Here is a 27,147-nt window from a genome sequence, read left to right as displayed (position 1 = left end):
TATAGAAAAGATAATACTTTGCTATGTGAAGAACTATCATAAGCGCTGGGATAGCGAGGTCAGTAGTTAACATATGCATTATGAACAATGAAGCATGTGGGAAAAGTCCAGCCGAGCTGTTCTTAGGCTGAAAGTGAATTACGCTGCTGGACAAATTATTCTTTATACAGAAGAGAGCCCTGAAATTCAAAATGAAAGATAACCAAAAGATAACATATGAAGCAGTTAAAAGTTCAGATAGGGCAAGGGAGAAACAAAAAATGTATTATGATAAGAATTTGAGGGAGATCAAGTGTTAAAAATAAAACATTCTCTATCATCGGCAGGCGAAGAACGAGTAACCAAATTTTGTCCTCTATTTCAAGGTATATTTAAAAGGCAAAGATGAGGAACAAGTAGTGGCAAATATGGATTAAATTAAATCTTACTACGATCAAACTAAAATGCAGATTTTTTAAAGGTATTTTACAAGAAACTGAAGTCGAAGTCGATAACGCGAATGCCACGAGGAGCAGCGATGGTATGCATATACCCATGGAAGTGCAAATGCCATCCACAGAAAGAAAGGAAACTGAGCATTTAGAGGAATGCGTAAAGAGACTTAGGAAGCAAACGGAATTAAGAAAGACCAAGAGGCCAAGACACAAGGAATCCAGCAGGCAACGCGATTTGCCAAACGAAAGAGCTAAACTTTTACATTTGTTATTATTATAACTTTTATATTTTATATTTGTTTATGTTTGTTATATTTGGTGACCCGGACGTGATTTGAACACGCAACCTTCTGATCTGGATAAAGATTATGGTGTGATACTTCAACACAGCATGTTAGACCTTATATACCCAAGAATTATCATATGAAAATATTTCATCAGTTTCACGGATTATCCCATCCTGGAATCAAATCAACAGTAAAATTAATCTCTTTAAAATTTATTTGGTTAAATATCAAAAACGATGTTCAGCATTGGGCGAAATCTTGTATTTCATGTTAAAAATCTAAAATATTCCGGCATGCGAAATCAATAATCGGCGAATATAAAAAGCCATCAGAAAGATTTCGAGAAATACACATTGATCTTGTTGGTCCATTACCACCATCAAATGGTAACACCTACTGTCTAACATGTATAGATAGATACACAAATTGGATGGAAGCTATTCCGCTCGAAAACATCTCAGCAGTAACTGTAGCGAACGCTTTCTATAGCAATTGGATAGCAAGATTTGGAATACATTTGCATCTAATAACTGATCGAGGAACTCAATTTTCATCTGAAGTATTTCAAACCCTGTCAAGAATCTGCGGCATTAAGCTTTCACACACTACAGCCTATCACCCGCAGTGCAACGGCAAGGTAGAACGACTCCATAGATCAATAAAGGCTGCTTTAAAAGCTCATAATAATAAAATTTGGAGTGAAACATTACCTACAGTTCTTTTAGGCCTACGAACAGCAATCTGCAACGATACTAACTATACTATAGCGGAAATGGTATATGGAGAGAATATTAAACTTACTGGAGAATTCTTTGAAGAAAAAATAAGTCATACACCACCTGGAACTTTTATACATAAGTTACAAAAGCATATGGAATTGATTCGGCCGAAGGAAATACAATAGAAAATTATCCCTAAATTATTCGTACACATAGATTTAGAATCAACATCCCATGTTTTTCTTCGCATTGACAGAGTTCGGAAGCAACTCGAACCCTCATATGAAGGTCCGTATTTCGTTATCAATGGCTTCAATCTGGTGAATATAAATTATATTTGATGTTCATATGGTAATCTTTTTATTTTATAGTAAGAATTTATTTGCATTGTATTATATTGTACCAACTGAATATTCCATAAAGGCGTACTGTTTATATTTGTTATAAGTTTCAAATTTTAATTTAGATTTATTGCTTTATTTTATTAATTTTGCCACCAGCGGCTGAGCGCTGAACACTGGTATTTCGGTCCGAGGTTCGAAACCCACGAACGGGCTGGCTGTTTTCGTGGTTTTCCCCATGTGTAAAGTGTATATGAGCCAGCTCCCCTAAGAAAGTCTTCCACGAAGGCATTCCTTCCTTTAGGCAGATAGCCTTCGCCATAATTGAATAATCCAATCCATCAAGTACAGTAAGGCCATCAACGGCTGTAAACTGTTAAGTGGTTTAAACCGCTGAAAACAGGTAGTTCAGTTATGTTTAAAATCTCTCGAACTTGGCTGGCTGCTTGAGTTTCCGTGATTTTTTCCTTGAAATCAGATTAATTTCTCTTACAACATCTACAAATGTGTTCATTCCTTTAGGGTGGTAGCCCTAGCATGCTTAACCATAATCCCATTTTAATAACAAAAAGGTGCTGTAGCATCATGGTAAATTTGTCATTCAAAATATTCCATTTAGTTGCCATTCATATGATTTTTGGTTGTTCATGCTAAGTGGATAAAACAAAATGGCACATAAGATTTCCTTTTGCATTGGACTGAATCAATTATTTATGGCAACACACGGAAGTGTTATTTGCTTAAAACAGAACACCATTATGTGAGAATATTTTGTAGATCAGTTCGTAGTCGTTAATATAGGTTTTGAAATGACTCAGTGGTGTTGCTAAGAAGTGATTAAACATGCAACAGGTGAAAACAAACAAGACACTTGAAATTTGCCAATTTAATTCGGTCCTGGATTGGCAAATATCTTTAGAAACATACAACCCATCCATTGCATAGAAAATTTTTGTTCTGAATTCTGATTAAGAGCAAATATACACAAAAATCAAACTGAAATGAAGCGACAAAAAATTCATTAAGAAAAAAGGGGATGGCGAAACTGTAAGCAGTTAAATCCAGATAGAGTAATAGTGAAGTTCAATGTTGGCTAGTAAAGAATTATAGGAAAGACCTTACAGCAGATATCATGAGCGCTACTAGTGAATTCAGAAAAATAAAATGTTTAAATGCAACAGTGTAAGAGACTGAACCCATGATTAAATATTTAGTTTTCAAATATTTCCTAACTTGAATAACAAAGCATTTAATTAGATTTCAAATATAATAGATAAAAGAAGTACTTTTACTAAACCATTAACATAACCTTCTCAAAACAAACATCATAGTCTATCTTTCGGTATTACCAAGGTGAGCACATAGGTTGGGGATGGCTAATCTTTTTTCTATTAGTGTGGCCAATTAAATTACGGTTTATTGTTTTCATGTGTCTAGTGTGCTACTTATTAAGGTGCGTACACAAGACTACACTAGCGACATAAATGACACGATGAAAAGCACGTTGCCGGCGAAAAGTCGTCCAGGGAGGGACACTAGCAAAGTGTATGCTTAGCCAATAGAATTATTGAAGAGAAAAAAATCATGTGGCACTCATAGAAGGCTACACGTTTAAAGTGTTTCATAGTCTAGTCCAGGGATGGGCAAACTACGGCCCGACGGAAGGTTCTATCCGGCCCGCGGATAGAACAAGGCAAATTAAAAGAAATATATATTTATATACCCATCTCCTTTTCTACTTTGTTTAAATATATATTTTGTCCTTTTTTTAAAGGATTGATTATCCTTTTACTTTCTCTATTTTTGTTCTACAAAACATAAATCGACGGCAATAGCAAGCACAAACAGCTTTCCATTAGTAAAGTGTTAAAATCGGAAGTTCTTTGTCAGTTATAGCTTAGATTGGCGCCAACAAGCGTTATCTCTTTCTCGGGGAGCAGACGTATGAGAATCCAGTACTGTAGGTGAATTAGACCTCAAATGTGGCAGACAGCGCATTTTAAGATCCACCCAGAGGATTTTTCTTCTGACGTGAGTTCTAATATTATTGATTGCGTGCATATAGCATCATTATGAATAGTGATGAAATTATTAAATGCATAACGTAAATTAATGCTTGTTTGAGTTATTCGAAAATATTTCAACCTCAAAAAGGTTACTAAAACGTAATGTTGATTAAGAGTGCCGTACTTTTAATGATGAATGGAGCTGGAAATATTTTGTTAAAGTTGTAAGACATAAATCAGTGTGTCTTACCTGCAATGAAGCTGTAGCAGTCTTCAAAGAATATAACATTTTCCGACATTTCACATTTAAACATAAGAATTTTAATTACGAAGCGATGTCTGAATATGGAAGGAAACAAAATGCAGGCCGTCTTTGTAAAAAATTATCAGGCCGACAAAATTTTTTCAAGGTAAACAGTATCCAAGAAGCAGCTACACATGCAAGCTACATTGTAATATAAACAATATTGCTAAAAATAATAAAGCTCTCAGTGATAAGGAGTTCATTAAACAATGCATGCTTTAAGTTTGTGATGTTTTATGTCCAGACAAGAAAAATAATTTTGAGACTGTAAGTTTATCTTAAAAAATTGTGACTTCTGGAATCAAAGACATCGATAAAAATTTGACATCACAAAAAGTCAAAGATTGGCCAGTTTAAATTTTGCTCCATAGCTATGCATGAAAGCACTGATATAAATGATACTGCTCGATTAGTAAAAGAGGTGTTGATGAGAACTTTGAAATTACTGAGGAACTGGCATGCATGCGTTCTTTAAAGGGAGCTACAGCAGGATGTGATATTTTTCGTGACATTCAGGAAGGGCTTTTAACTTTGAAAGTGCCTTTAACATATATATGTAATATTACGACCAATAGAACACCAAATATGAAAAAAAAAAAAAAAAAAAAAAAAAAAATCGATTTCTTGGACTATTTAATCAAAACTATCCTGGGACCAATGTTTTTCTATACTGTGTTATACATCAAGATGCTGTGTAAATCTGCATTGAATATGAAACCCGTACTCAATGCAGTCGTGAAACTTGTATATACTATTTGCTCTTGGGGGCTTACTTACAGGCAATTTTGAGATTTTCTTCAGTCCATGCAATCTGAATACTCTGATGTACTGTATTACATGAAAGTAAGGTAGCTTAGTGCAGGGTATGTTTTTGAGCGAGTTTGGCAGCTGAAAGACAACATTGTGCCGTTCTTCCATGAGAAACAGTGTTCTGCAGAGTGCGAAATGTTGGAAGATATAGAATGGCTTTCAAGCTTTGCATGTTTCACAAATTTTCTTTGCCATATCAGCAATCTGAATGTCAAGATGTAAGGGAAAAATCAATTTATCAATGATATCTGGGCCTATCTCAAAGCTTTTAAACTAAAACTTAATCTATCTGCTGGCCAGCTAGCTAAGAATGATTTGTCTCATTTCCCGGGGTTCAATTCAATACCCCCAGTAAATGAGAGAAGGCTTAAGAATTATTAAACTGCATTTTGAGTTCGAAAGCAGATTTCATGATTTCAGTGCCATTCAAACAGAATTGGATATTTTTGCCATGCCTTTCAATGTAAATTGTGAAGCAGTGAGGTCAGATTTGCAGCTTGAATTAATTGAGTTGCAATCTAACAATCATATTAAGCAGTTGTTTGTAAATATGCCAAAGTTAAGAGTTTTACAATTTATGGAAAGCAAGTTTCCCAAATTTAATATCTCAGGCCCAGAAAATCAGTGCTATGTTTGCTTCATCTCAGATATACGGACAAGTGTTTTCAACTACGAACCTCAGAAAGAATTATTTCAGAAGTAGAATGACAGATGAGCATTTAACCTCATTCCTTAGAATCAGTACATCTCACTTCGAACCTCAATTTAAGGAACTTTTAAAAATGAAATCCCAATGTCATTCATCTCATTAACATATTTAAATTGTAATAGTTGTATATTGTTTTCACAATCTTAGAAAAATTTATCTTGGGCCGCCAAACTTTTTTTTTCCCAATTTTTGTCCTGCGACCAAAAAAGTTTGCCCATCCCTGGTCTATTCAGAAGAATATCACAGTCGGTTCGTTTTATACTGAAATGTTGTTTATTAATCAATTTCACAACTCGGATAGAATGATTAAACAGTTATTACACTCACAAATCAGTTTTATACAAATTAAGATTTATAAAATTGTTTTTGGTTGTTAATATTTATATTATAAAAAATTTAAATTTATAAAACAGTTACATAAAGAGAATTAAATGACTCAAAACACCATCCACTATACAATAAAATCAAGTTGATATTTTTTAATCTTTCCCCTCTCAAATAGCTTTCTTGTTTATGTGTGGTGTGGGAGTAAGTGTAAGAGAATCTGTGTTATAAGCAAAGTGTCCTATAACTTGATTATTCTTCATATATTATTACACAAATAAATTACAAGAAAAAATAAATAATATAAATAATTTTAAAATTTCAGTGAAATGGCTGGCTGGTTTAGACTTTTCATGGTTTTCCCAAATATAACTTGAATATCAGCCAATTTTTCCCAGAAAGTTTGCCATGAAGGTATTTCACGAGTAAACAGCCTAGTGGTGTGCTCCACTATAATCTAATAAATCCAAATCCTATACAATATATTATATTATTAAATATTAAGACTATTTTTGCTATAAAAATTAAGATTTGGTTACAGTCAGACGACATGTTACATCGAGCATTAAATTAAATACGAAAGAGACTACAAATGAGTTTGAAAAAAAAAAAAAAAAAAATTTGTAATGATTCACTTAATAATGCAGAGCAATTTTAAAACATGAACTGGAAACAAAACAGAATTTTCTTTGAGTAAAGATGATTGGTTTGGTGAAAATTTTACTCATTAGTCACTTAGAAATCTTGTTTCTTATATTATGACTGATAAATAAATAAATGATTTAAATATAATTGAATATTTATTCAGTGAAAACTTGCATAACATTTATTACAAGAGATGGCAATACATAAGTACACTTTATGGAAATTGCTCCCAGAGCTGTTAAAGAATGAAGTTCATTAATCTTTTCTTTTAAAGCAAACACAGACCCTGCTGATGTTAGAGAAGCTAGTTGTTTTGCAGCATAAATTAGGAGTACTATGCATTGAATGGACTATTAGTCATCATGTCCTTGATTCTTTTGCTCCGGTGCTAGTTTTATCATGTCATCAATACGAAGAATTGTGATTGCTGCTTCAGTTGCAAATTTAAGAGACTTGATTTTGGAAACTGCAGGTTCAAGAACACCAACCTTTTTGTTGTTCCGCACTGTTCCTTCATATAAATCAAGTCCAACCCTTTAAAAGAATAAATACATCTAAAATATGCAATAAATTAATGATGCATTATTAATTTTTTAAAGTTCAGAATGTTCTGAGGGGAAAAAGCCATAAAATTATGATACATATATGAAATAGGCAGGTGATTTTTCTTGTAAATAAAAAAAACATCTGGCTAGTGAGTCAATCCGATTTTTTTTTTGTTTTTTTAGCTGCTGTATAATATAAAAGGTGCCCTTTTTTACCGTTCATCATTTACTTGTAATATTTAAAGGGAAAAACATGTCAGTAGATAAAGTGCATTTACGACACTGCATTTTATATGAATTCCAAAAAGGAAGCAACGCATCTGTTGCATGTAAAAATTTATGTGCGGTATTTGGAAAAGATATTGTAAATGTTCGTACTTGTCAAAGATGGTTTAGCAAATTTCGTTCTGGGGACCTGAGCCTCAAAGAAAGTGTTCGATCTGGACAACCATCCAAGATCGATAATGATGTTTTGCGATCCATGTTGGAAAATAATCCACATTTAACAAGTCGAGAAATTGCAGAAGAGTTTGGCATTCATCATACAATTGTTGGAGATCACATTAAATCTCTTGGGTTTGTGTTAAAGCAAAGTGTTTGGGTTCCACATGAATTAACGGAAAAGAATTTGTCTGATCGTGTAAGAATATGTTCATCACATCTGATTAGACACAATGTGGAGCCTTTTTTGGACAGGCTGGTTACTGGAGATGAAAAGTGGATTCTTTACGAGAATATTAAAAAAAAAAAATCTTACTGCAAACCAGGAACATCATCAGCAACAGTTCCAAAACCAAGTATCCATCAACGAAAAGTACTGCTTTGTTTGTGGTGGAACAGGAAAGGTCCAGTGTATTACGACTTGCTGAAACAGGGAAAAAACATCAACGCGGATCTGTACTGCAATCAGCTGGATAAATTGAATGCAGCAATCAAAGAAAAAAGGCCAGCATTAGCGTCCAGAAAAGGAATAGTGTTCCATCACGATAATGCTCGCCCGCATACTGCAGTGGTGACACTACAAAAACTGAATGCGTTAGGATGGGAAATCCTTAGTCATCCCCTGTATTCACCTGACATTGCACCCTCTGATTATTACCTGTTCAGATCTCTGCAAAATTATCTAACGGGAAAATTTCAAGTCTTTTGAAAGTGTTTCTAAGGCAGTTGCTGACTATTTTAACTCCATGGATGAGAGCTTCTACAAAACAGGAATTTACAGGTTACCTGGAAGATGGCAACAGGTTGTAACAAATAACGGAGAATATATAATTGATTAATATTAAACACATATTTTTATAAATGAATTCAAATATTTTCTTTAAAATACGACAGAACTTTCCCTCCAACCCATTATATTGAGCAGCCACCTTAATAAGCAAACACACCTAATGTGTCTTACTAAATCTTATCTAATCTCTGAAAAAGCTTCATTTCTAGAGTACACAGACTACATAAATTTCTAAAATGATTTTAAATACACACAGCCCCAACCATGAAACAACCGTATGCTACTTCATATTTTGACTACAAACAACAGTTTTGACTTCATTCCAAAGAAGGATGAGGTTACAGTACACTGCTCAAAGTTATTCAAAATCTACACTGTATTCTTAAAGTTATGTCAAAATGAATTAAGCTTTGCAGCTAAGAAAATTTGTCTACCATAGAGATAGAAGAAAAAAAGACAAAAAACCATAGAGATAGAAGAAAGTGGACAAAAACAGAGTATGAAGAATTGTTCAATTGGAATTCAGTGAACCTAATGAGTGCCATCAAAACAATCAATTCTCATACTTTGACATGCCACCAGCTCTTCATGTGGTCACTGTACAAAAGTACTACCTTATTTTGACTATTATCATTTCTCTACACAATATTTTGATATAAGTGATTTTTTAAGGAAAGAGAAAATTTAAAACATGAACTTTGAATAGCATATATTGGCAAAAATAATATGACCTGCCAATAAAAAATGATTTTTACTACACAGTCCAGTCACATTTAATATGACCCATCTGTCAAAAGCCAGAATAACCACCTTTCGCAGAGCGGACCTCTGCAAGATGTGCAGGAAGAGAGTCAGGCTCCTGAAGGTATTCATTGGGAAGTTGAGCCATACCCACTCAAGTGTACAGGCCAGCTGCGCTAGGTTAAGCCGTTAAGGATCTATGGTGCAAACAACCTGATCGAGGTTTTACTGCAGAGTCTCAAATGGGTTCAAGTCTGGCGATCTTGCTGGCCAGGGGAGTAAACTCATCCTGGTGCTCTTCAAATCATGCAGGTACATTGCAAGCTATATGGCACTCTGTACTGCTGACAGATGCCATCATTCTGAGGAAAAACAATTTGCATGTATGGGTGGACATGGTCCACAAGGAAGGTGCACATTTCCATTGATTCATCTTGCCCTCTTCAATTATGAGTTCACCCAGAGTGCCACGAAAACATTCCCAGACCATAATGCTCACTTCTCCTGCTTGGACCCCTCCCGGCAATTATGGCAAGGTGTTTGGTTTCCAACATTTTTGCCATATACGTCAACATCCATCTGTCCCGTTGAGCATAAAACCTCATTCATCAGGAAAAGGCCCCTGTCATCACTCAGTAAACATTCAGTTGCTGTGCTGGCTTGCAAATTCCAGCCTTCTTTACCGAAGAACTGCAGTCAGCATAGGTGTGTTAACCAGGCATCTGTTGCGAGACCAATACGGAGGAATGTTCGCCGAACCGTCATTGAGAAGAAACTGTTGGTAGCCCCTAGTTTCATCTGGGTGGTCAGTTGCTCAACGGTAGCACGCCTGTTCACTCGAATGTATATTCGCAGCCGTCGTTCACCTGTGTCATCTATGGCCCATGGTGCACCACATTTGCCACGTCACTCATTTTGGGTAGTACCATTTTGCCATGCATGGTATACTTTTACCATGCCAGCACACAAACAGTTCATAGAATTAGCCGTTTTGGAATTGGTTCTACCCTTGGCTCGAAAGTCAATGATTGTGGCATTTTGGACGTCACATAAATCACTCCATTTCTCTGCATTATGGCAATGACTGCAATGTTTTCTGCGTGTCTCGGCCACCCTTTATATGCGCTCCACTGCAATGACCTGCCTTCTGTGATTGATTAGTTCACATTGACGTTGAAAGTAGGTGGTGGTTACATTACGCAAACAGAAAGAAATTTACAGCAAATTTTTAAGCTCAAATTAATGTATGGAAGAAGGGGACAATCTAAATTTGTTAAATAAAAAAAAACTTTCGAATTAATTTAAACCAACCTTTAGTGAATTTTACCCTCTATACAAATAAGATCTAAGAATTAGAATTTTTTTTATAATTAAATATTTGACAATTCAATTTAAATGCATGTATTTAAAAAAACTTGTTTTATATTTTCCCCTTCCCCCTCTTTATTTTAAGCTTCCAAAATGTTTTAAATCTGTAATACGATCTTAAGTAATTTTCCTTTATCTCTCAGCACTGAAATTCTCAAATATTTTAGCTTTTCATAATGAACTTTATGTGATATTTTCAACAGAGAAGAGAATATATATTAAAAAATAAACCATATGTATAATGTGCTACAATTAAATATAAATTTCCCAATTTAGGAATTGGAGAGATGATACAAATAATTTTAATCCTGACTGATAATTGTAAATGGTGCTGGCATGCTGAATGCATAATGTACAGTAAAAGGACAAAACTTGCAAAGCTTAGATTCAACACATTTTATATATAGATAAAATAATTCTTGAGACGACTACTCCAATTCCCACATCATTACGGTCACAATCTTCATATTTTTGGAAGCTTACTAATATTATGTCTTAAGATATACTATGGATGGAAGAAAGAAATGAACCACATTGTGTTAGCTGAGGCAAGCAAGGGGGAAAGTCCATTCAAAGGAAGCCTGAAAGAGTTCAAATGATTTTGTTTCTTAAAAAAGTTTTGATTTCAATTGAAATCTTATTTTCTGATTGGCTAAAAGGTACCCAATGCAGAGTTATGCAAGACTGAATGATACGAATTAATATGAAATGATGAAGTTTAGAATTGACATATCAAAGGCAGTCAATATTTTTAGGACAGAAACGGTACATATTCCAATTAAAATGAAGATTGTAAGGTTGCTTTTCCCAATTAAAATAATAAATTCGCTTTAAATACTTCTTATCATACATATGTAGGTATATAAAAAGCTAACTGCTATCTGTAATAAATATGAATTTCTTTCTACAAACTACAAAATCTTATTATAATAATATCTTCAAAAGCAGGATATATGGACTACAATATTGCATTTAAGTTTGAATTCTAAATAAGATGTCTTTAAAGCAAAAATGGAAATTGTAACACTAGAATTACGGATGTCTTCATATACCTAGAATTACGGTGGGTGTCATTTTGACCCCTTGATAAGATATCTGCATATTTCTCTATATGATATAATATATTTCTGAAAAAGAAATTAAAATAACACAAAATATGACAACTACAGTTTATTTAAAAAAATATTGATACTTTGCAGGTATGTAGTCAAATAATGAACAAGCATTTAAATATTTTCATCGGAAAATGTTTCCCCTTCCCCCATTTTCTATAGCTTACATTTCAGAAACACAGAAAATAAAATGTATAAATATTTATGCAATTTTTTCCAAAAAGTGGTCTTTAATCCAAATATTAAATTATTTTAAAAAAAGCTTTTTGCTATAAAGAGTAAGTACATAGAAATGTTTTATTTACAGATAATATATTAGTCAGCGCAGCCATTAACACACACACTTATCTTTCTGATTTGATGGTGCTTTCACGGAGTACTTTCTTGCCATTTGATCCAAAACATCTACCCTGAATTTTGTAGAATTGTGAAACTGTATTACATCAGGAACCTTCTTTTCATTAGATTCAAATTCAACAGATGAATGGAGTGTACTTAACAAAATTATGTTTTTGTTCCTTTTCCCTTGATATGATGTAAGTGTTATATAGTCGTGTTTCATCACAACTGAAGAAAAAAGTTCGTTTCTTACATGTTTGAAACTAGAGGGAATTTCTCTTTTTGCGTGATGTACTGTTCCAACATGTAGATGTTCCAACATCCTTTTGATTTTAGGAATTTTGCAAGTTTTACTGATGTAAGGAAACTGTAGTTATATTTCGGCCAGTATTTTTGTAAGGATCAACTAAACGATTTACTACGTTCTCTCCTAAACCTTGATCACTTGGTCTCATTTCATCTTTTCCTAAATATGGAAATCCGTTTAACAAGTATTTTGTCCTAACGTCTACTGCTAGCCAAAATTTTATTCCAAATTTATCAAGCTTGTTAGGCATATACTGCAAAAAACGGCATCTTGTTTTTGTAGGGAATAACTATTCATCAATTGTAATGTTTTCATTTGGTTTGTAGCAAAGCTTACAGTTTTCTATAAAAGTATTCTATACTTCGGATATTAGTGCAAATTTATCACAATGAAAATGTGAAGACCTTGTTAGTTTATTATCAAAACGAAGAAATTTCATTATTTACAGAAGCCTATCTCTTCTCATAGTTTCATGAAAAAACTTTGTTCCCCAAGTCTTGGACCACAAACTAAGAATTGGTAAGCCGTTGGCGGCTAATGCCCCTCTTTGTACAGCAACGCTATAATTGCTTCCAGTTCTGCTAATAAAATAGTGAAAGAGTCATTATGAAGTTTACGCTTGGCTTCAGCATCGGTACACTCCTTTATGACACGTAAACTTTTTCCAGTTATTATTAACTTCCATGCACTACCAGAACAAATGTGACGTTTAGCATTGGATGTCGGTCCTGGATTTTCTCGTAAGATATTTTGCAAGGGTTGCCGACCACAAGTATTTGAAGTTCTTTCTACTTTCCATACAGTTCCATCACTAAGCAATTTCTTTAAAGTGTTAGTCTGAATTACATTGAATTTCATATTCCCTTTTGAGCGTCTACTAGTTCCCGCTTTGGCATTCTGAGGTATGGCAGAATTTGAACTCGTAGAAACAAATCCATTAGTATTTTCACTTGAGCTAGAGGATGATATTGCCGGATTACTCTCTATAATAAATTCAGAATCACAAGATGTTTTATCTTCATCTTTATCTGTAGAATTATTTTCAATTTCAGAACCGGAATCGCATCAGATAGTTCTTGCATCGGTTTCCCAATTTCTTCATGCGTTAGTCCTTTTCTACGTGCCATTAGTACATCACTATAATAAATTAATCTAAATAGAATAAAATTTTGCACTAAAATATTAAATTAAATAAATATAAAAAATACTAAAATAAAATAAAAATTTTATGCATAATAAACAAAATATTTATGAAAAAACTACAAATGTTCAGCTCGTAATCTCTTTTCTCTATTTTCTTTCAACAAAGAAAAGTACTACACATATTGCAAATCATGTGACCGGCAGATTTGAAACTACTCAGACCCACCACATTCTTTTCCTTTGTTTGTATTTTGTTTAGCAGGTGCAAATAAAAATAGTTTACAGAAGTAACAGTTTCAGATAATACAATGGAATGTATTCACATTTCTTTTCTCTCAAAGGGGTCAAAATGATACCTGCAGTATTTCTAGGTATAATCATTTGTTAGGGCTAAAATAAAAATATGATTTTCTTGAAATCTTTACTATTTCGTAAATCACAATGATTTAGGAAAAGTCGAAAAAAGACTAAGATATTTGGGAAAAAAAAAAAAAAAAAAAAAAAAAAAAGAAGAAGAAGAAGAAGAAGAAGAGCTGTCAGAGATAAAAGTTCGCTACGTGTCAAAATGATCCCTTCCGTAATTCTAGAGTTAAATTAAAATGCAACAAAACCTTTAGCTTTCATTACCATTTTAAATCAGCATGTTCAGGCTTTGTCTGGGAGCTGTTATGATATGCACGCAACTTTGCAACTAGATCACTGGCATCCTTAGCAGCATTCACAGCAAGAGTTTTCGGAATCACAAGAAGACTTTTAGCATACTCAGCAATAGCCAGCTGTTCTCTAGAACTCTAATACAAAAATTTCAAAACAAAGTTAAAAAATAAAATAATCTAAATTTAGCACTGAAAATAGATTATTATAACAAAATAATAATTCCTTAAAATAAAATTATAATAAAGTATTCAATAGCCAGTTATAAATTTTTAATATAAAATAATTCAACCAAAAAGTAAAATGTTATTTTTCAATCATTTTGTACATGTAAATAAAAAAAAAGTCTTCATTTATAATGAAGCCTTTTTTGTCAATTATAATGCCTTAAACCACTTATTTTTTTTTTTTTTTTTTTAATTTTAAAATTTGCAAATGAAAATGCCATTGAAAAGGACATAAACATTTTGGGCCAATACAATATTTTGTTAAACAGTCTTTATATTGAAGGTTCATAACAATGCACACTCATTACAGTCTGAAATTCAAGAATATTAATGATATGATTTATATAGAAAGTTATAAGAAGGCAGGATAAATATGCCAACGAGTCAAAAATAAATTGCAGTTTTATAAAATGCATTTTTGCAAAATTCTTGTGCAGCAATTTAATTAGTATGAACTAAATTTTATTTTATGGAACACCATAATAAAGAATATTAAATGAAGCAGTTACTGACTACTTCACTTAACGTTGTTAAATGAAGTTAAATAATGTTAGCTGAAGTTAATTAAGTGAAATTAAATGATGTTACTGCACAGTGCCTGCCCTCTTCAATGAGTGGCGGAGACCTCATGGGCCCTATAAGAGCATGGGGAGGAAGGCCTAAGCCCGCCTCTTTTTCTCCCTTTTCCAACGGCGGGCTGCGATTGTCGAGCATGGAGAGGAAGGCGCACGATCTCCGGATCTCAATCCCATCGAGCTCGCCGGGAATCGAATCCCGCGAACGGGCTATTCCAGAGGTCGGTGGTTCGATTCCCAGCGAAGACAAGAAAGAAAAAGACAGTATGGATAGGGCCTTCTCCGGGATTCGAATCCAGGCCCCCCTTCATGATTTAATTCAAGGCCCTCCCTTGCTGCAGCCACCGGAAGGCCTTTGCCGGGAATCGAACCGCGGACAGGACCTGTGAAAGCGAGGGCAGGCCAAATGAGAAAAGCTGTGCTGCCGGTGTTCTCTCTTTCCTTCAGTGCCCTTCCTTTCGAACATCGCACACGAAAACGTCCCTTCTTTCTGCATGCCTTCGTGGTGTGGTGGTCTCTCAGTAAGTATGCTTCTCTGGAACGGAAGCAATTGTCCCCCCCCTCGGTGCTTCATTTTACATTATTAAATAAAGTAGTCAGACAACTAATTCATACTAATCTGATATTTAAAGGCAAAAATACACATTGTTAAGAATTTGCATGCCATGTGAATTCATTTAGCACTTCACTAGCATTTAATCAAGTGATTAATTCAAGTGATAAGGGCAAATTTTTAGAGCTTATTTATAACAGTATTACATTTAATTTAAATAGCAGCAGATTAAAAAAAAAAAAAAAAATTAACAATCAAAATCTCAACTTACTAAAATTCTTCTTAGTTTATAACATTAAAAATTCTTGAATTTTAATTAGCTTTATTAAAACTTATTAGAAACTCATAAGAAAGGGAGTTAAAATTAATATGAAAAATACTAACCAATGAAGTTGCAAAGTTTTCCAAATAAATAGATAAAGCAGCTTCAACAGCACCTCCCCCAGGAACAACCGTTTTTGATTCCAAAACTCTTTTCACAACACATAATGAATCATGCACTGACCTTTCCATTTCATCAACATAATAGTCATTGGCTCCACGCAAAATGATAGAACTTGCAGAACGAGCTTTAGGCCTATTTAAAAATATTTATCAATAAATTATTGATATGAATTTAGAAAAATATTCTCAACATGATGAAATCCAGATTCATAAACATATTTTTGCGATAGACATTATACTTCAGAAAATTAATTGCGATTTCAGAAAGAATATGTTATATAAGTCTAGTAGAAAAGAATATTTGGGTATAAACTCCAAATCCCTTGCAAAAATATTTCATCATATATTCGATATTATACATTTTTATGGACAGTAATCTTTTATCTTATGCAGTCAACTTGTTCGTCTAAGCTCTCCTCATTCATTTTTTTTTTTTTTAAATCAACGTATATTAAAAATTCATACAAACTTGCTAAAATACTTGGCCTAACTCTAATTTCCTATGTCCATATTTACACCAAATCCTTTAATACATGCTTATGGTATAATACTGTTATGAAATGTAAAGGCACGGTGAGATGGTTTCCCCGCAAAGCAGTTTTAAGGTTGCCACATTTGGCGACATACCATGGACGAATGGAGAACCTTCTGGAACAAATTTTTACCGGTTTAGCAAGAATGTTCTCGAACACAAGCCAAAAGCTATATAAACCCTGCTGCTCCGCAGTCAGTTAGAGTGTGTGCGCCTCGTTAGGAGAGCTGATAGTCAGTTTGTATCGAGAGTGTGCCTCGTCTAAAGAGCAAGATAGTTAGTCAGTCCGTGCGGAGTCGATCAAGTTGACAGCCAGGCAACGAGTGCCGAGTGGGTTGTTGAGTTCCCTGAAGGAATCTCTTAGTGTATTGCGGTTAGTGCATCGTCGAGAGAGCGTGTTGAGCTCCAGCAATGACTGAGCCGAAGGGTCGGGAGCCATGCTCTGTGTGTCATTGAGTGCATCGCGACTTGTAGTGTGGAGAGTCTCAAGAGTACATGGAGTTCCAAAAACGACCGAGCAGAGTCGGGAGTTGTACTCTGGCGCTTTGCAGTGAAACTGTCTCCACCATTATTGCCCGACAGTGTGAAGGCTGTAAAATTGTGTTTTGGAGCTGTCCTGACAATACTAACCAATAAAGTGAGTTTCGATACTTCATCAAGTAGTATCATCATTATTCACTCCAAATTCACACGAACTCCATACGAACGTGAAGTAAGAAAATTACATAACAACTGGTGTCAGAAAAAGAAAAACGCAACAATACTACTGCCAACCAGAGCCATGGTTAAATATTTTTTTTTACCCAAGGCAAACAGATAAATGTGCACCTCTATATATTGTTACGAATTTGGTATTTAAAAAGCTAATGTTAGTTCAATTATAAATTAAATGGTTTTATTTCTCGCGCAGTGCAGCGCGTGACGAATATTAAAAGAAAGCTAAGCCGGAAAATTAAAAATACAAGAGCGCGTGCGTTAAATAAATAAATATCTCTTTTTGATTTCGAGAAAGTACTGGAAAATTCTAGCGCGTGATTTTAAAATCTTATAAAAGGAGGAAAACATCTCAGTTTGTAGTAGTTGCTTAGTTTGTTGTTGTTTAGAAAACTGCTCTTGTTGATTGTAGCGAATTCGCGGATTAGCGTTCTTTAGCTGTTTTGAATTACGTTCTATTGGATATTTGAGTAGTTAAAAGATAACTACTGTGAGATATTGTAATACTGCATGATAATTTGAGAAAATTTAAGCATTTTTGTTGTGATAATAATAAATTTTTGTTCATTTTTCATCGGACTTGTGCATTCATTTCATAACGAACCCGTACGCACGCAACAATTTTTGGTGTCAGAAGTGGGATTTGAATGCCAATAACAAGAGTGATGGAAGAGCAATTAAGGCAGTTGATCTCAGCCTCTGCCTCGTTGAAAGAAGATATGAAATCTAATCAGGAAAAGATTGAAGCAGGACAGGAAAAGATTGAAGCAAGACAAGAAGAGATGAAAAGAGAAATTACCTGCATAATAGAAAATAAATTTGAGGTTATAGGAGGCAGAATAGACGCGGTTGAAATTAAAGTTGGACAAATTGAAGAAAAAGTCTTTTCTGTGAAAGAGCAAATAGAAGACAGAGTTTCGGCAGTGGAACAACAAATAGGTTACAGAGTTGATTCTGTCAAAGAAGAAATAGAAGGAAGAGTTTGTTCTGTTCAACAACAAATCGAATCCCAAATTGATGATAGGGTTTCTGCTGCCGTCGCCAAAGAAGTTGACAGCCTAAAGAAGTGCATAGCGATGGCAGGAAGCAATTCTGAAGGTTTTAAATTTCTATCTATGCCTGCTCGCTCCTCTCTGAAACTATGCACATATGATGGGAAGACATCCTGGCAAGTGTATAAAACACAATTTTCTATCGTTTCGGATGCAAATGGTTGGGATTCCCAAACTAAGGCCTGCCATCTCGCCGCTTCTCTGAGAGCAGACGCAGCGGATATCCTGCAGACGCTTCCAGAAAACCAAAGACTTGACTTCGAAGCTTTATCCGGCGCATTGGAGCTGCGCTTTGGCGAGAAATGTTTAAAAGACTACAGCAGGCTTCAATTAAAATCCTGTCAACAGAAGCCCACCGAATCACTCCAGGAAATCGCCACAGATGTTGAAAGGCTGTCCCACCTCGCCTTTACGGAGTGCCCGAGAGAAACGAGGGAAATCCTGTCCCTGCAGTACTTTATCGATGGCATCCGGGATCCCGAAATACAGAAGGCTCTACGAATGGCGGATGTTAAAGATTTGAAAAGCGCTTTAGTGTACGCCATGAAATTCGAGGCAGCCCAGCAAGCCACTCGTCGAGACCGCCACCCCGTGAGAGCTGCTCAAGTCCAGCAGCCAGAGAATCAAGTCACTGCTCGTCTAGACGATTTAACTAGACAACTCAACGCTTTGAGACGGAATATTGGTGATAAGAAACCGACCGTTAAGTGCTGGAACTGCTGTGCTGAAGGACACATACGACGAAACTGCAGAACACCCCAGGGCACGGATGTTAAGACCGCTCCTAGCAAGCAGCAGGGAAACTAATTAGTGGCCATCTCGTGGGGCGGAGGTTGCCAGATAATGAAAAGCCCCAGTTTAAAGCTCTTCAGATTTCTGCAGTGAGAGGCGGCAGTAATGGACTTTTTATAATAGGACATATTAATGAAGCTCCCTGCAATATGACAATAGATACAGGAGCCAACGTTACCATCATCCGAAAAGATTTGGCTCAACAATTGGGATGCAAACTTATCTGGACGCCGCCCTGCGTTACCCTCCAGACTGTGTGCGGTGAGAAGATCGATATCGCGGGGAAAGTGAACGTTAATATCAGGTTTGGAAGTGCCGCTTACCATCACATGGCATATGTAGCAGATGTTACAGATCCTTGCATACTCGGATTAGACTTTTTAAGGAAATATAATTTTTCCTTGGACTTTAAAAATAATGCGTAATAAATTCTGCGTCTGAGGAAATAACGTTATTTGGAATTAATAATGAAGAAGTTAAATCTGTCCACAGAATCATAGCACAAGACAATATCACAATACCGGCAAGAACAGAAATTTTACTCCCTGGATCTATAGCCGAAAACAGAGATTTTCACTACGGCATCATAGAATATCCCAATAACTGTAATAGCCCGAAAGGAGTACTAGTAGCCTCAACACTCGTCGACCTATCGAGAATGGTTATTCCTGTGAGAGTTGCCAATGTAACTGAGAAGGCGAGAGTTATTAAGAAAGGCGACGTGGTTGCAGCATGTACTCCAGTAACAAGCGTTGAAAGAAAGAGCAACATCCCAGAACCCGTGTCCTCAGAGAGCATTACATCGGAGTTATTGCAGAATGTGCAATTAAACGACGAAGAGAAGAATGCTGCCGAAGCGTCATTAAAGATCTTCAAGTTGTTTTCTCCCGCTCGTCTTCTGACGTGGGTCGAACTAGTTTGACACAATATAGAATCGATACCGGCGATCATCACCCGATCAAGCAACATCCAAGACGCCTACCGTTTGCTAACCAGGAAGAGGTACGAACACTTTTAAAGGATATGGAAGAAAGCGATGTTATCGAGCCTTCAGCAAGTCCATGGGCACCTCCCATCGTTCTTGTCAGAAAGAAAGACGGCTCAACAAGATTTTGCGTTGACTATCGTCGGTTAAATGAGGTTACGAAGAAAGACAGTTACCCTCTTCCTAGAATTGACGACATTTTGGACACTCTTTTTGGAAGCAAGTGGTTCTCAACACTTGATTTAAAGAGTGGGTATTGGCAGGTAGAAATACAGCCTGAAGACCGAGAAAAGACGGCATTTACTACGGGACAAGGGCTTTGGCAATTCAAGGTGATGCCGTTTGGACTGTGTAATGCGCCGGCAACATTCGAACGCCTTATGGAGACTGTTTTGAAAGGTCTTTCCTACGATATACCTGTCTGATATACCTGGACGACATCATCATCGTCGGAAAGAGTTTTGAAGAACATTTAGAAAATCTTAGGAAGGTGCTTCAGAAACTGAAAGAAGCCAATCTGAAGCTGAGTCCCGCTAAATGCAAATTGTTCCGAAAGGAAGTGACTTACCTGGGACATGTCATCTCTGCAGAAGGTGTGTGCACGGATCCTGAAAAGGTATCAGCGGTTAAATCCTGGAAACGTCCTGAAAATGTCCATCAGCTGAGAAGCTTCCTAGGGCTTTGCACCTACTATAGGAGATTCGTGAAGGACTTTTCTTCCATCGCAAGACCCCTTCACAAGCTGACAGAGAGCAAGCAAAGATTCTTGTGGACAAAAGAATGCGAGGATGCATTTAACAACTTAAAGGAGGCTTTAACATCTGCTCCAATCCTGACGTATCCTCAGCTCGACCGACCATTTATTCTTGACACCGACGCGAGCAATGAAAGTGTCGGTGCTGTTTTGTCCCAAGAAATAGACGGCCAAGAACGTGTAGTGGCGTACTGGAGCAAGTGCCTGTCTAAACCGGAGAGGAATTACTGTGTCACCAGGAAAGAGTTGCTCGCCGTAGTCAAAGCTGTAGAACATTTCCATCATTATCTATACGGCAGAAAATTCCTCCTCCGCACGGACCATGCCTCATTAGCCTGGCTTTTAAATTTCAAGAATCTTGAGGGTCAAATAGCCAGGTGGATACAGAGACTCCAAGAATATGACATCACTATCCGTCATCGAAAGGGATCATCACACGGGAACGCCGACGCCCTGTCTAGAAGACCTTGCCCAGAAAGCTGCCGATATTGCTCCAGGGTGGAAGCGAAATACGAGCTGCTGACTCCGGTCGCAAGACAAATTGCAACATCAACATCGGCTGATCGAGACCCGTGGAGTGATGATGAAGTCAGGAAAGACCAGCTGGAAGACCGCGACATTAAACCCATACTTGATTTAATAGTCATCAAACAGAAAACCTACATGGCAGGACATTTCTACCTGTAGTCCTACAACAAAACAATACTGGGCACTCTGGGATTCACTTCACATTCGAAACGGCGTCTTATACCGGAAATTCGAGTTGGATGATGGGAAGACGTTCCGATGGCAACTGATACTTCCAAGATCCCGGATGTCCTCAAAGAACTACATAACAGCCCTACAGGAGGTCACTTTGGAATTCTGAAGACCTTACAGAGAGTTCGTGAGCGATTTTACTGGAATAATGCAAAGGATGACGTGCAAAAGTGGTGCCGATCTTGCGATGCCTGTGCAGGTCGGAAAGGACCAAGGAAACGCAGCCGAGGCAAGCTGCAACGTTACAACGTAGGTGCGCCGTTTGAACGTATCGCCTTTGACATCTTGGAACCTCTGCCACGAACTGCTGATGGTAACAAATACATACTCGTTGTCATTGATTACTTCACCAAGTGGCCTGAAGCGTATCCTATTCCAGATCAAGAGGCTGTTACAGTAGCTGAAATACAGCACTGGATTTCCAGGTTCGGGGTGCCTCTTCAGTTACATTCCGATCAGGGAAGGAATTTTACCTCGGTAGTAATCAAAGAACTATGCAAACTACTCGGCATTGACAAAACCCAAACGACGCCATTACATCCCCAGTCGGACGGCATGGTAGAGAGGTTCAATCGAACCATCCTTAATAACCTCTCATTAGTGGTTTCCAGAAACCAGCAGGACTGGGACAAGAAATTACCACTCTTTTTACTGGCTTACCGCAGTGCTGTTCACGAGACTACCGGCTATTCCCCATCACAGATGCTCTTCGGTCGTGACCTTCGTCTGCCTTGTGATCTATTGTTTGGTCGCCCTCCGGATTCTCCTTCATCGTCTGAGGAATATATTCAAGATCTCCAGGCCCGGTTTGAAGTGATGCACAACTTTGCACGAGAAAGAGTCAACTTGGCGGCAGAGAAGATGAAGACCCGCTACGACACAAGAGCTACTGAACATCAATTCCACGAAGGAGACAAGGTGTGGTTGTGGAATCCGACTCGACGGAAAGGACTTTGTCCGAAATTACAGTCACCTTGGGATGGCCCGTACACAGTCCTAAATAGGCTGAATGACGTCGTGGTTCGGATTCGTAAGTCTTCGAACTCTAAACCTAAAGTCATTCATTACGACAGGTTAGCTCATTACTATGGCCTTAGTACGTAATGTAAATAATTGTAAATAGTATAAGACCATGGTCCTTTTTGTTTTTAAATGTATATTTGATTTGATTTGTATTTAGTATTTGATTTGTATTTGATAGCATTTGATTTGTTTTATGTATTGCATTTATTGTTCATGTTGTTTATTATTGTAATGTAATGCTTATTAATGCATTTATGCCACAGTTGTAAATTTAGCTTCCTGTACAGGGATTGTACTGCCCGGGACGTGCAGTCCTTGGGAAGAGGGCAGTGTTACGAATTTGGTATTTAAAAAGCTAATGTTAGTTCAATTATAAATTAAATGGTTTTATTTCTCGCGCAGTGCAGCGCGTGACGAATATTAAAAGAAAGCTAAGCTGGAAAATTAAAAATACAAGAGCGCGTGCGTTAAATAAATAAATATCTCTTTTTGATTTCGAGAAAGTACTAGAAAATTCTAGCGCATGATTTTAAAATCTTATAAAAGGAGGAAAACATCTCAGTTTGTAGTAGTTGCTTAGTTTGTTGTTGTTTAGAAAACTGCTCTTGTTGATTGTAGCGAATTCGCGGATTAGCATTCTTTAGCTGTTTTGAATTACGTTCTATTGGATATTTGAGTAGTTAAAAGATAACTACCGTGAGATATTGTAATACTGCATGATAATTTGAGAAAATTTAAGCATTTTTGTTGTGATAATAATAAATTTTTGTTCATTTTTCATCGGACTTGTGCATTCATTTCATAACGAACCCGTACGCACGCAACAATATGATAAATTTAACTACATCTGTACACTTTTACATTCAACAAAGATCATAGCAAAGCTCCTATAAGTTTATAAAATTTTAAGTTTTCTGAAATTTCTTTCACCCATGGCAATGTTAAAAATATTGTTAATGCAATCTCCAAATTCAGGTACAATTGAACTATACAGTATTCTTGAATCATCTTTAAATAATTTGATATTGTTTAGCAATCAGAGTTATTGAAATATGATGGTTCATAATTAGGTATTTCTGCTGGAATATTTCAGGCATTTACTTTATTTGGATATTTAAGTGCTAAGCAGCTCTTCAAAAACATATAAATCTACTAACATTCATTTTGAACCATTTATAAACAGGGCAACTGAAGCTATTTTGTGAGGTTAAAATATTTATTTAGTCTTACATTTCTACTATGAAAAAATTTGCCTGAAAAATTAGTTCTTTCATCAATTAATTCTTGATGACCGATTTGCTATATTTTCCTTTTCCATTCTCTTCATATTCTAATGAAATATCCATCTCTCTAAAGCTAAATTTTCACATTTCTCAAAGCACCTCTCATATTTTGCTAACAAAAAAAAAAAAAAAAAAAAAGAGAGAGAGTATTTCTCCATTATGTTTATGCATTTATTTTAGTACAGCAAAGCAAGATGACGGTTTTTTGCCTAAGGACAGAGATGTCTCTTAGAGGTAAGCAGTCTTGTTTTAAGTTGCAAATTGGTAAAAGCACCCCCGCAGCTAACTAATTTCTTGGAAATCAATATTTGGTTTAAGTCCTCTATTAAGCGTGAACCTTTGTGTTCAATTAACATTTTTCATTGCAAGACTTACCTTTTCTGTTTCTTACAGGATTAAATTCCATGCAGAAAATTTTAAACTGATTTGCTTAAAGAGGCTCTTAATTTTAAAACATTGCCATGATATAGCATCTGATCCTTTATATAAATTTGAAGAATTTATATCAGTATAAAGCAAAAATGACAAGCTGAAAATTATATAAAACGTACAATTTTTGTCTCGTTTTAAATATTAAATCATTAAAAAATAATTATCTCCTGATTTTGATTTGGTTAATTGATTTCACAAGTATTCAAGAATGTAGAGGTCTCTCTCTTTTTGTTTTTTAATTTTTGCGATATTTTAACATGCTTTTCCATGCATTTTAAAATTGAATGAATGTTAACAATAATAGTTAATGTTTTAATGCATTGGTAAAAATTAGGTAATCTGGCATCCCTGCTACCCGTTCGCACTTGCTTCGCCCTTGTCCCAGCTCTGCTACCAACAAATAATACTATTTTCAACAAATCATATTTGCTGTTTAAATAATAGCATAAATTGTTATAATTATTATTTGAAAGAAAATGTGTCATGACACAAATGTGCAACTCTTTTTCCAACCTATTAAATGCTATAATAATAATAATGTGACAGACAATAATAATAATGTATGTGCAATAATATGTTTATAAAATTTCTTTCCCATCTCCTACATAAATTTATTAAACATAAATGTAAGAAATATATTAAAGCATGTATCTCAAATTTTCTAACAATATAAGAATTTATATACTCCCTTCACATTTTTACACAGAAGTACATTCATTCAATAGGAAAATCACTAATATCCCATCTGCATAATTTCACTGTAAGCAACTTAATAATCATATTAAAAACTGGAATGCATGATAAATTTAACAAAACTGAATATCCTATTCTTTTAATGTTATTCAAAGAAGACTCACTTTGAAAATTTGCAATCTTGTGTATGCCAAAAAAATTGCAATAATTTTATTACGTCCAATTTATGTTTATTTTTTGGCTATGATAAAAAGATTTATTGTCTACAACTAAACTGATATTCTACAATAATGTAAAACATACAAAGAAGACATTTATTAATCCTCTGTCTGATGTATTTAAATTTTTGTCACAATTTACTAAGAATTTATAATCCATTTTCTTTCAACTACTATTAATGTTTTTCAGAAGATTAAAAGTCCTAAAAGACTGAAAGAAAATACGAAGCAGACAGATGTTTAACATATTTGTAACTGATATGAAAGATCTAAATATTTATTTGAAGATAACATAAACTTGAATAATATTTATTCAGACACATCAAACTCATAGGCTAGTTTACCTTTTGGAGATGATTAATATTAAAGTATGCATTTCATAAGCATAAACAGCATTAAGTTGTAAAGTGATATTGTTGCATATTATTAACAAATAAAAATGTATAAAATATGACTTATTAAAGGCTTTCAGTCTTCATAATTTAGCAACATCATTAGAAATGAGATTATTAAATCTTGATACATAACTACTTCTCGAAGTTCACATGGGTTCCAATTTATTAATGTCCTTAAATCAATATATACAGTTTAAAACACACCAGAAATTTACACAGCTTTAATTTTGACAAGTTCAATAAACACACTAGTTACTTCAAAAACTTTAGTTATTAAGATAACATATCCACTCAATGCAATTTCATCCTGTATGTATGTATATACTAGTGTGCAATTTAGATTTGAAAATAAATTACTGCAAAAATATGATTTATTAAACATATTATTCATTAACATACCACCTACTAAATATTCAGAAACATGAAAGGAATTTCTCAAGGTTCCCTTCATCTTTTTTTTTTAATATGTGAAGAATTCTTCATATGTCTATTTGAACACAATTATAAAGATGTTAATCAGGATATCTGTTTCTATATATCTTTTCTGATAAACTTCAAAGCAGAATTTCTACAAAACATTGTTTATTATTTATTATATGGATATATATATATAAACCTACCAGCAAATATCTATTTAATGCATTTAAAAAGTTAAAAAGCCGACATACCCTTTTACAAGAATAAGTTCATCATCGCATATCCTTTCTTGACAAACTTCTTCAGCTTCACCTAACATTGAAGCATCAAAACTTTCTTCTCCCTCAATGTTGGCTAGACTCTGAATAAATTGAGCTAAAGGCAAAAAATATTATTTATGCAAATAATTACTCTTTTGTTTATTAAAATGATGAATAAAAAAAAATAAATGTATGTGTAATAATATGTTTATAAAATTTCTTTCCCATCTCCTACATAAATTTATTAAACATAAATGTAAGAAATATATTAAAGCATGTATCTCAAATTTTCTAACAATATAAGAATTTATATACTCCCTTCACATTTTTACACAGAAGTACATTCATTCAATAGGAAAATCACTAATATCCCATCTGCATAATTTCACTGTAAGCAACTTAATAATCATATATTAAAAACTGGAATGCATGATAAATTTAACAAAACTGAATATCCTATTCTTTTAATGTTATTCAAAGAGACTCACTTTGAAAATTTGCAATCTTGTGTATGCCAAAAAAATTGCAATAATTTTATTACGTCCAATTTATGTTTATTTTTTGGCTATGATAAAAAGATTTATTGTCTACACCACTAGTTTCAACTTAAACTGCATGCAGGCAAATGCATAAATTAAAAATAGCTGGTGTGTAAGAATTTTTTTAAAATAAAATGGAAAATGTTATTACCAAAGTTTTAAAAAATTTACATAAATTTTAAATTTTGCTTACTATATATTTATCAAAATATGCACAAATGACAGTATAATAATATATAATATACAGTATAATGATATTGCAAAGGGAAAAAAATTCAAATTTATATAAATTTTCTATCTTAAATAAGTTTGGTACTTTTGTTGAATATATTTTGTAATATAACTGATCATTAGCTTACTTTAATTTAAAACACAAATTATTCTTTTAAGTTTCACTTCCTAAGTTTTCAGAGAAAATTTACCAAGTGCGACATACAGCTTCAGAATAAATAATGACACACTAGTCTCTTTCTCTTATTTA

The 27,147-nt window shown here is 34.8% G+C and overlaps 1 protein-coding gene across 1 annotated transcript in view; it reads right to left on the bottom strand.

Moving 5' to 3' along the window:
• Nucleotides 1–6,715: 6,715 nt before the first annotated feature.
• Nucleotides 6,716–27,147, bottom strand: part of CCT1 (chaperonin containing TCP1 subunit 1) — a 65,703-nt gene continuing 45,271 nt past the window's right edge. The window contains exons 8-11 of the mRNA XM_035358199.2: nucleotides 26,119–26,242; nucleotides 15,759–15,951; nucleotides 13,993–14,156; nucleotides 6,716–7,113 (exon numbers count right to left, since the gene is read on the bottom strand). Of these exons, the coding sequence (XP_035214090.1) occupies nucleotides 6,933–7,113; nucleotides 13,993–14,156; nucleotides 15,759–15,951; nucleotides 26,119–26,242 (662 nt within the window). The 3' untranslated portion in view covers nucleotides 6,716–6,932. The remainder of the gene's footprint in view (nucleotides 7,114–13,992; nucleotides 14,157–15,758; nucleotides 15,952–26,118; nucleotides 26,243–27,147) is intronic.

Source organism: Stegodyphus dumicola, chromosome 4, assembly GCF_044657685.1.
Source record: "Stegodyphus dumicola isolate Sdum_Otavi_A_Nest chromosome 4, ASM4465768v1".
In the NCBI taxonomy this organism is placed as follows: Eukaryota; Metazoa; Arthropoda; class Arachnida; order Araneae; family Eresidae; genus Stegodyphus; species Stegodyphus dumicola.
Note: the sequence above shows the minus strand (reverse complement) of the source record. Positions and strands in the feature narration are given on the sequence as shown.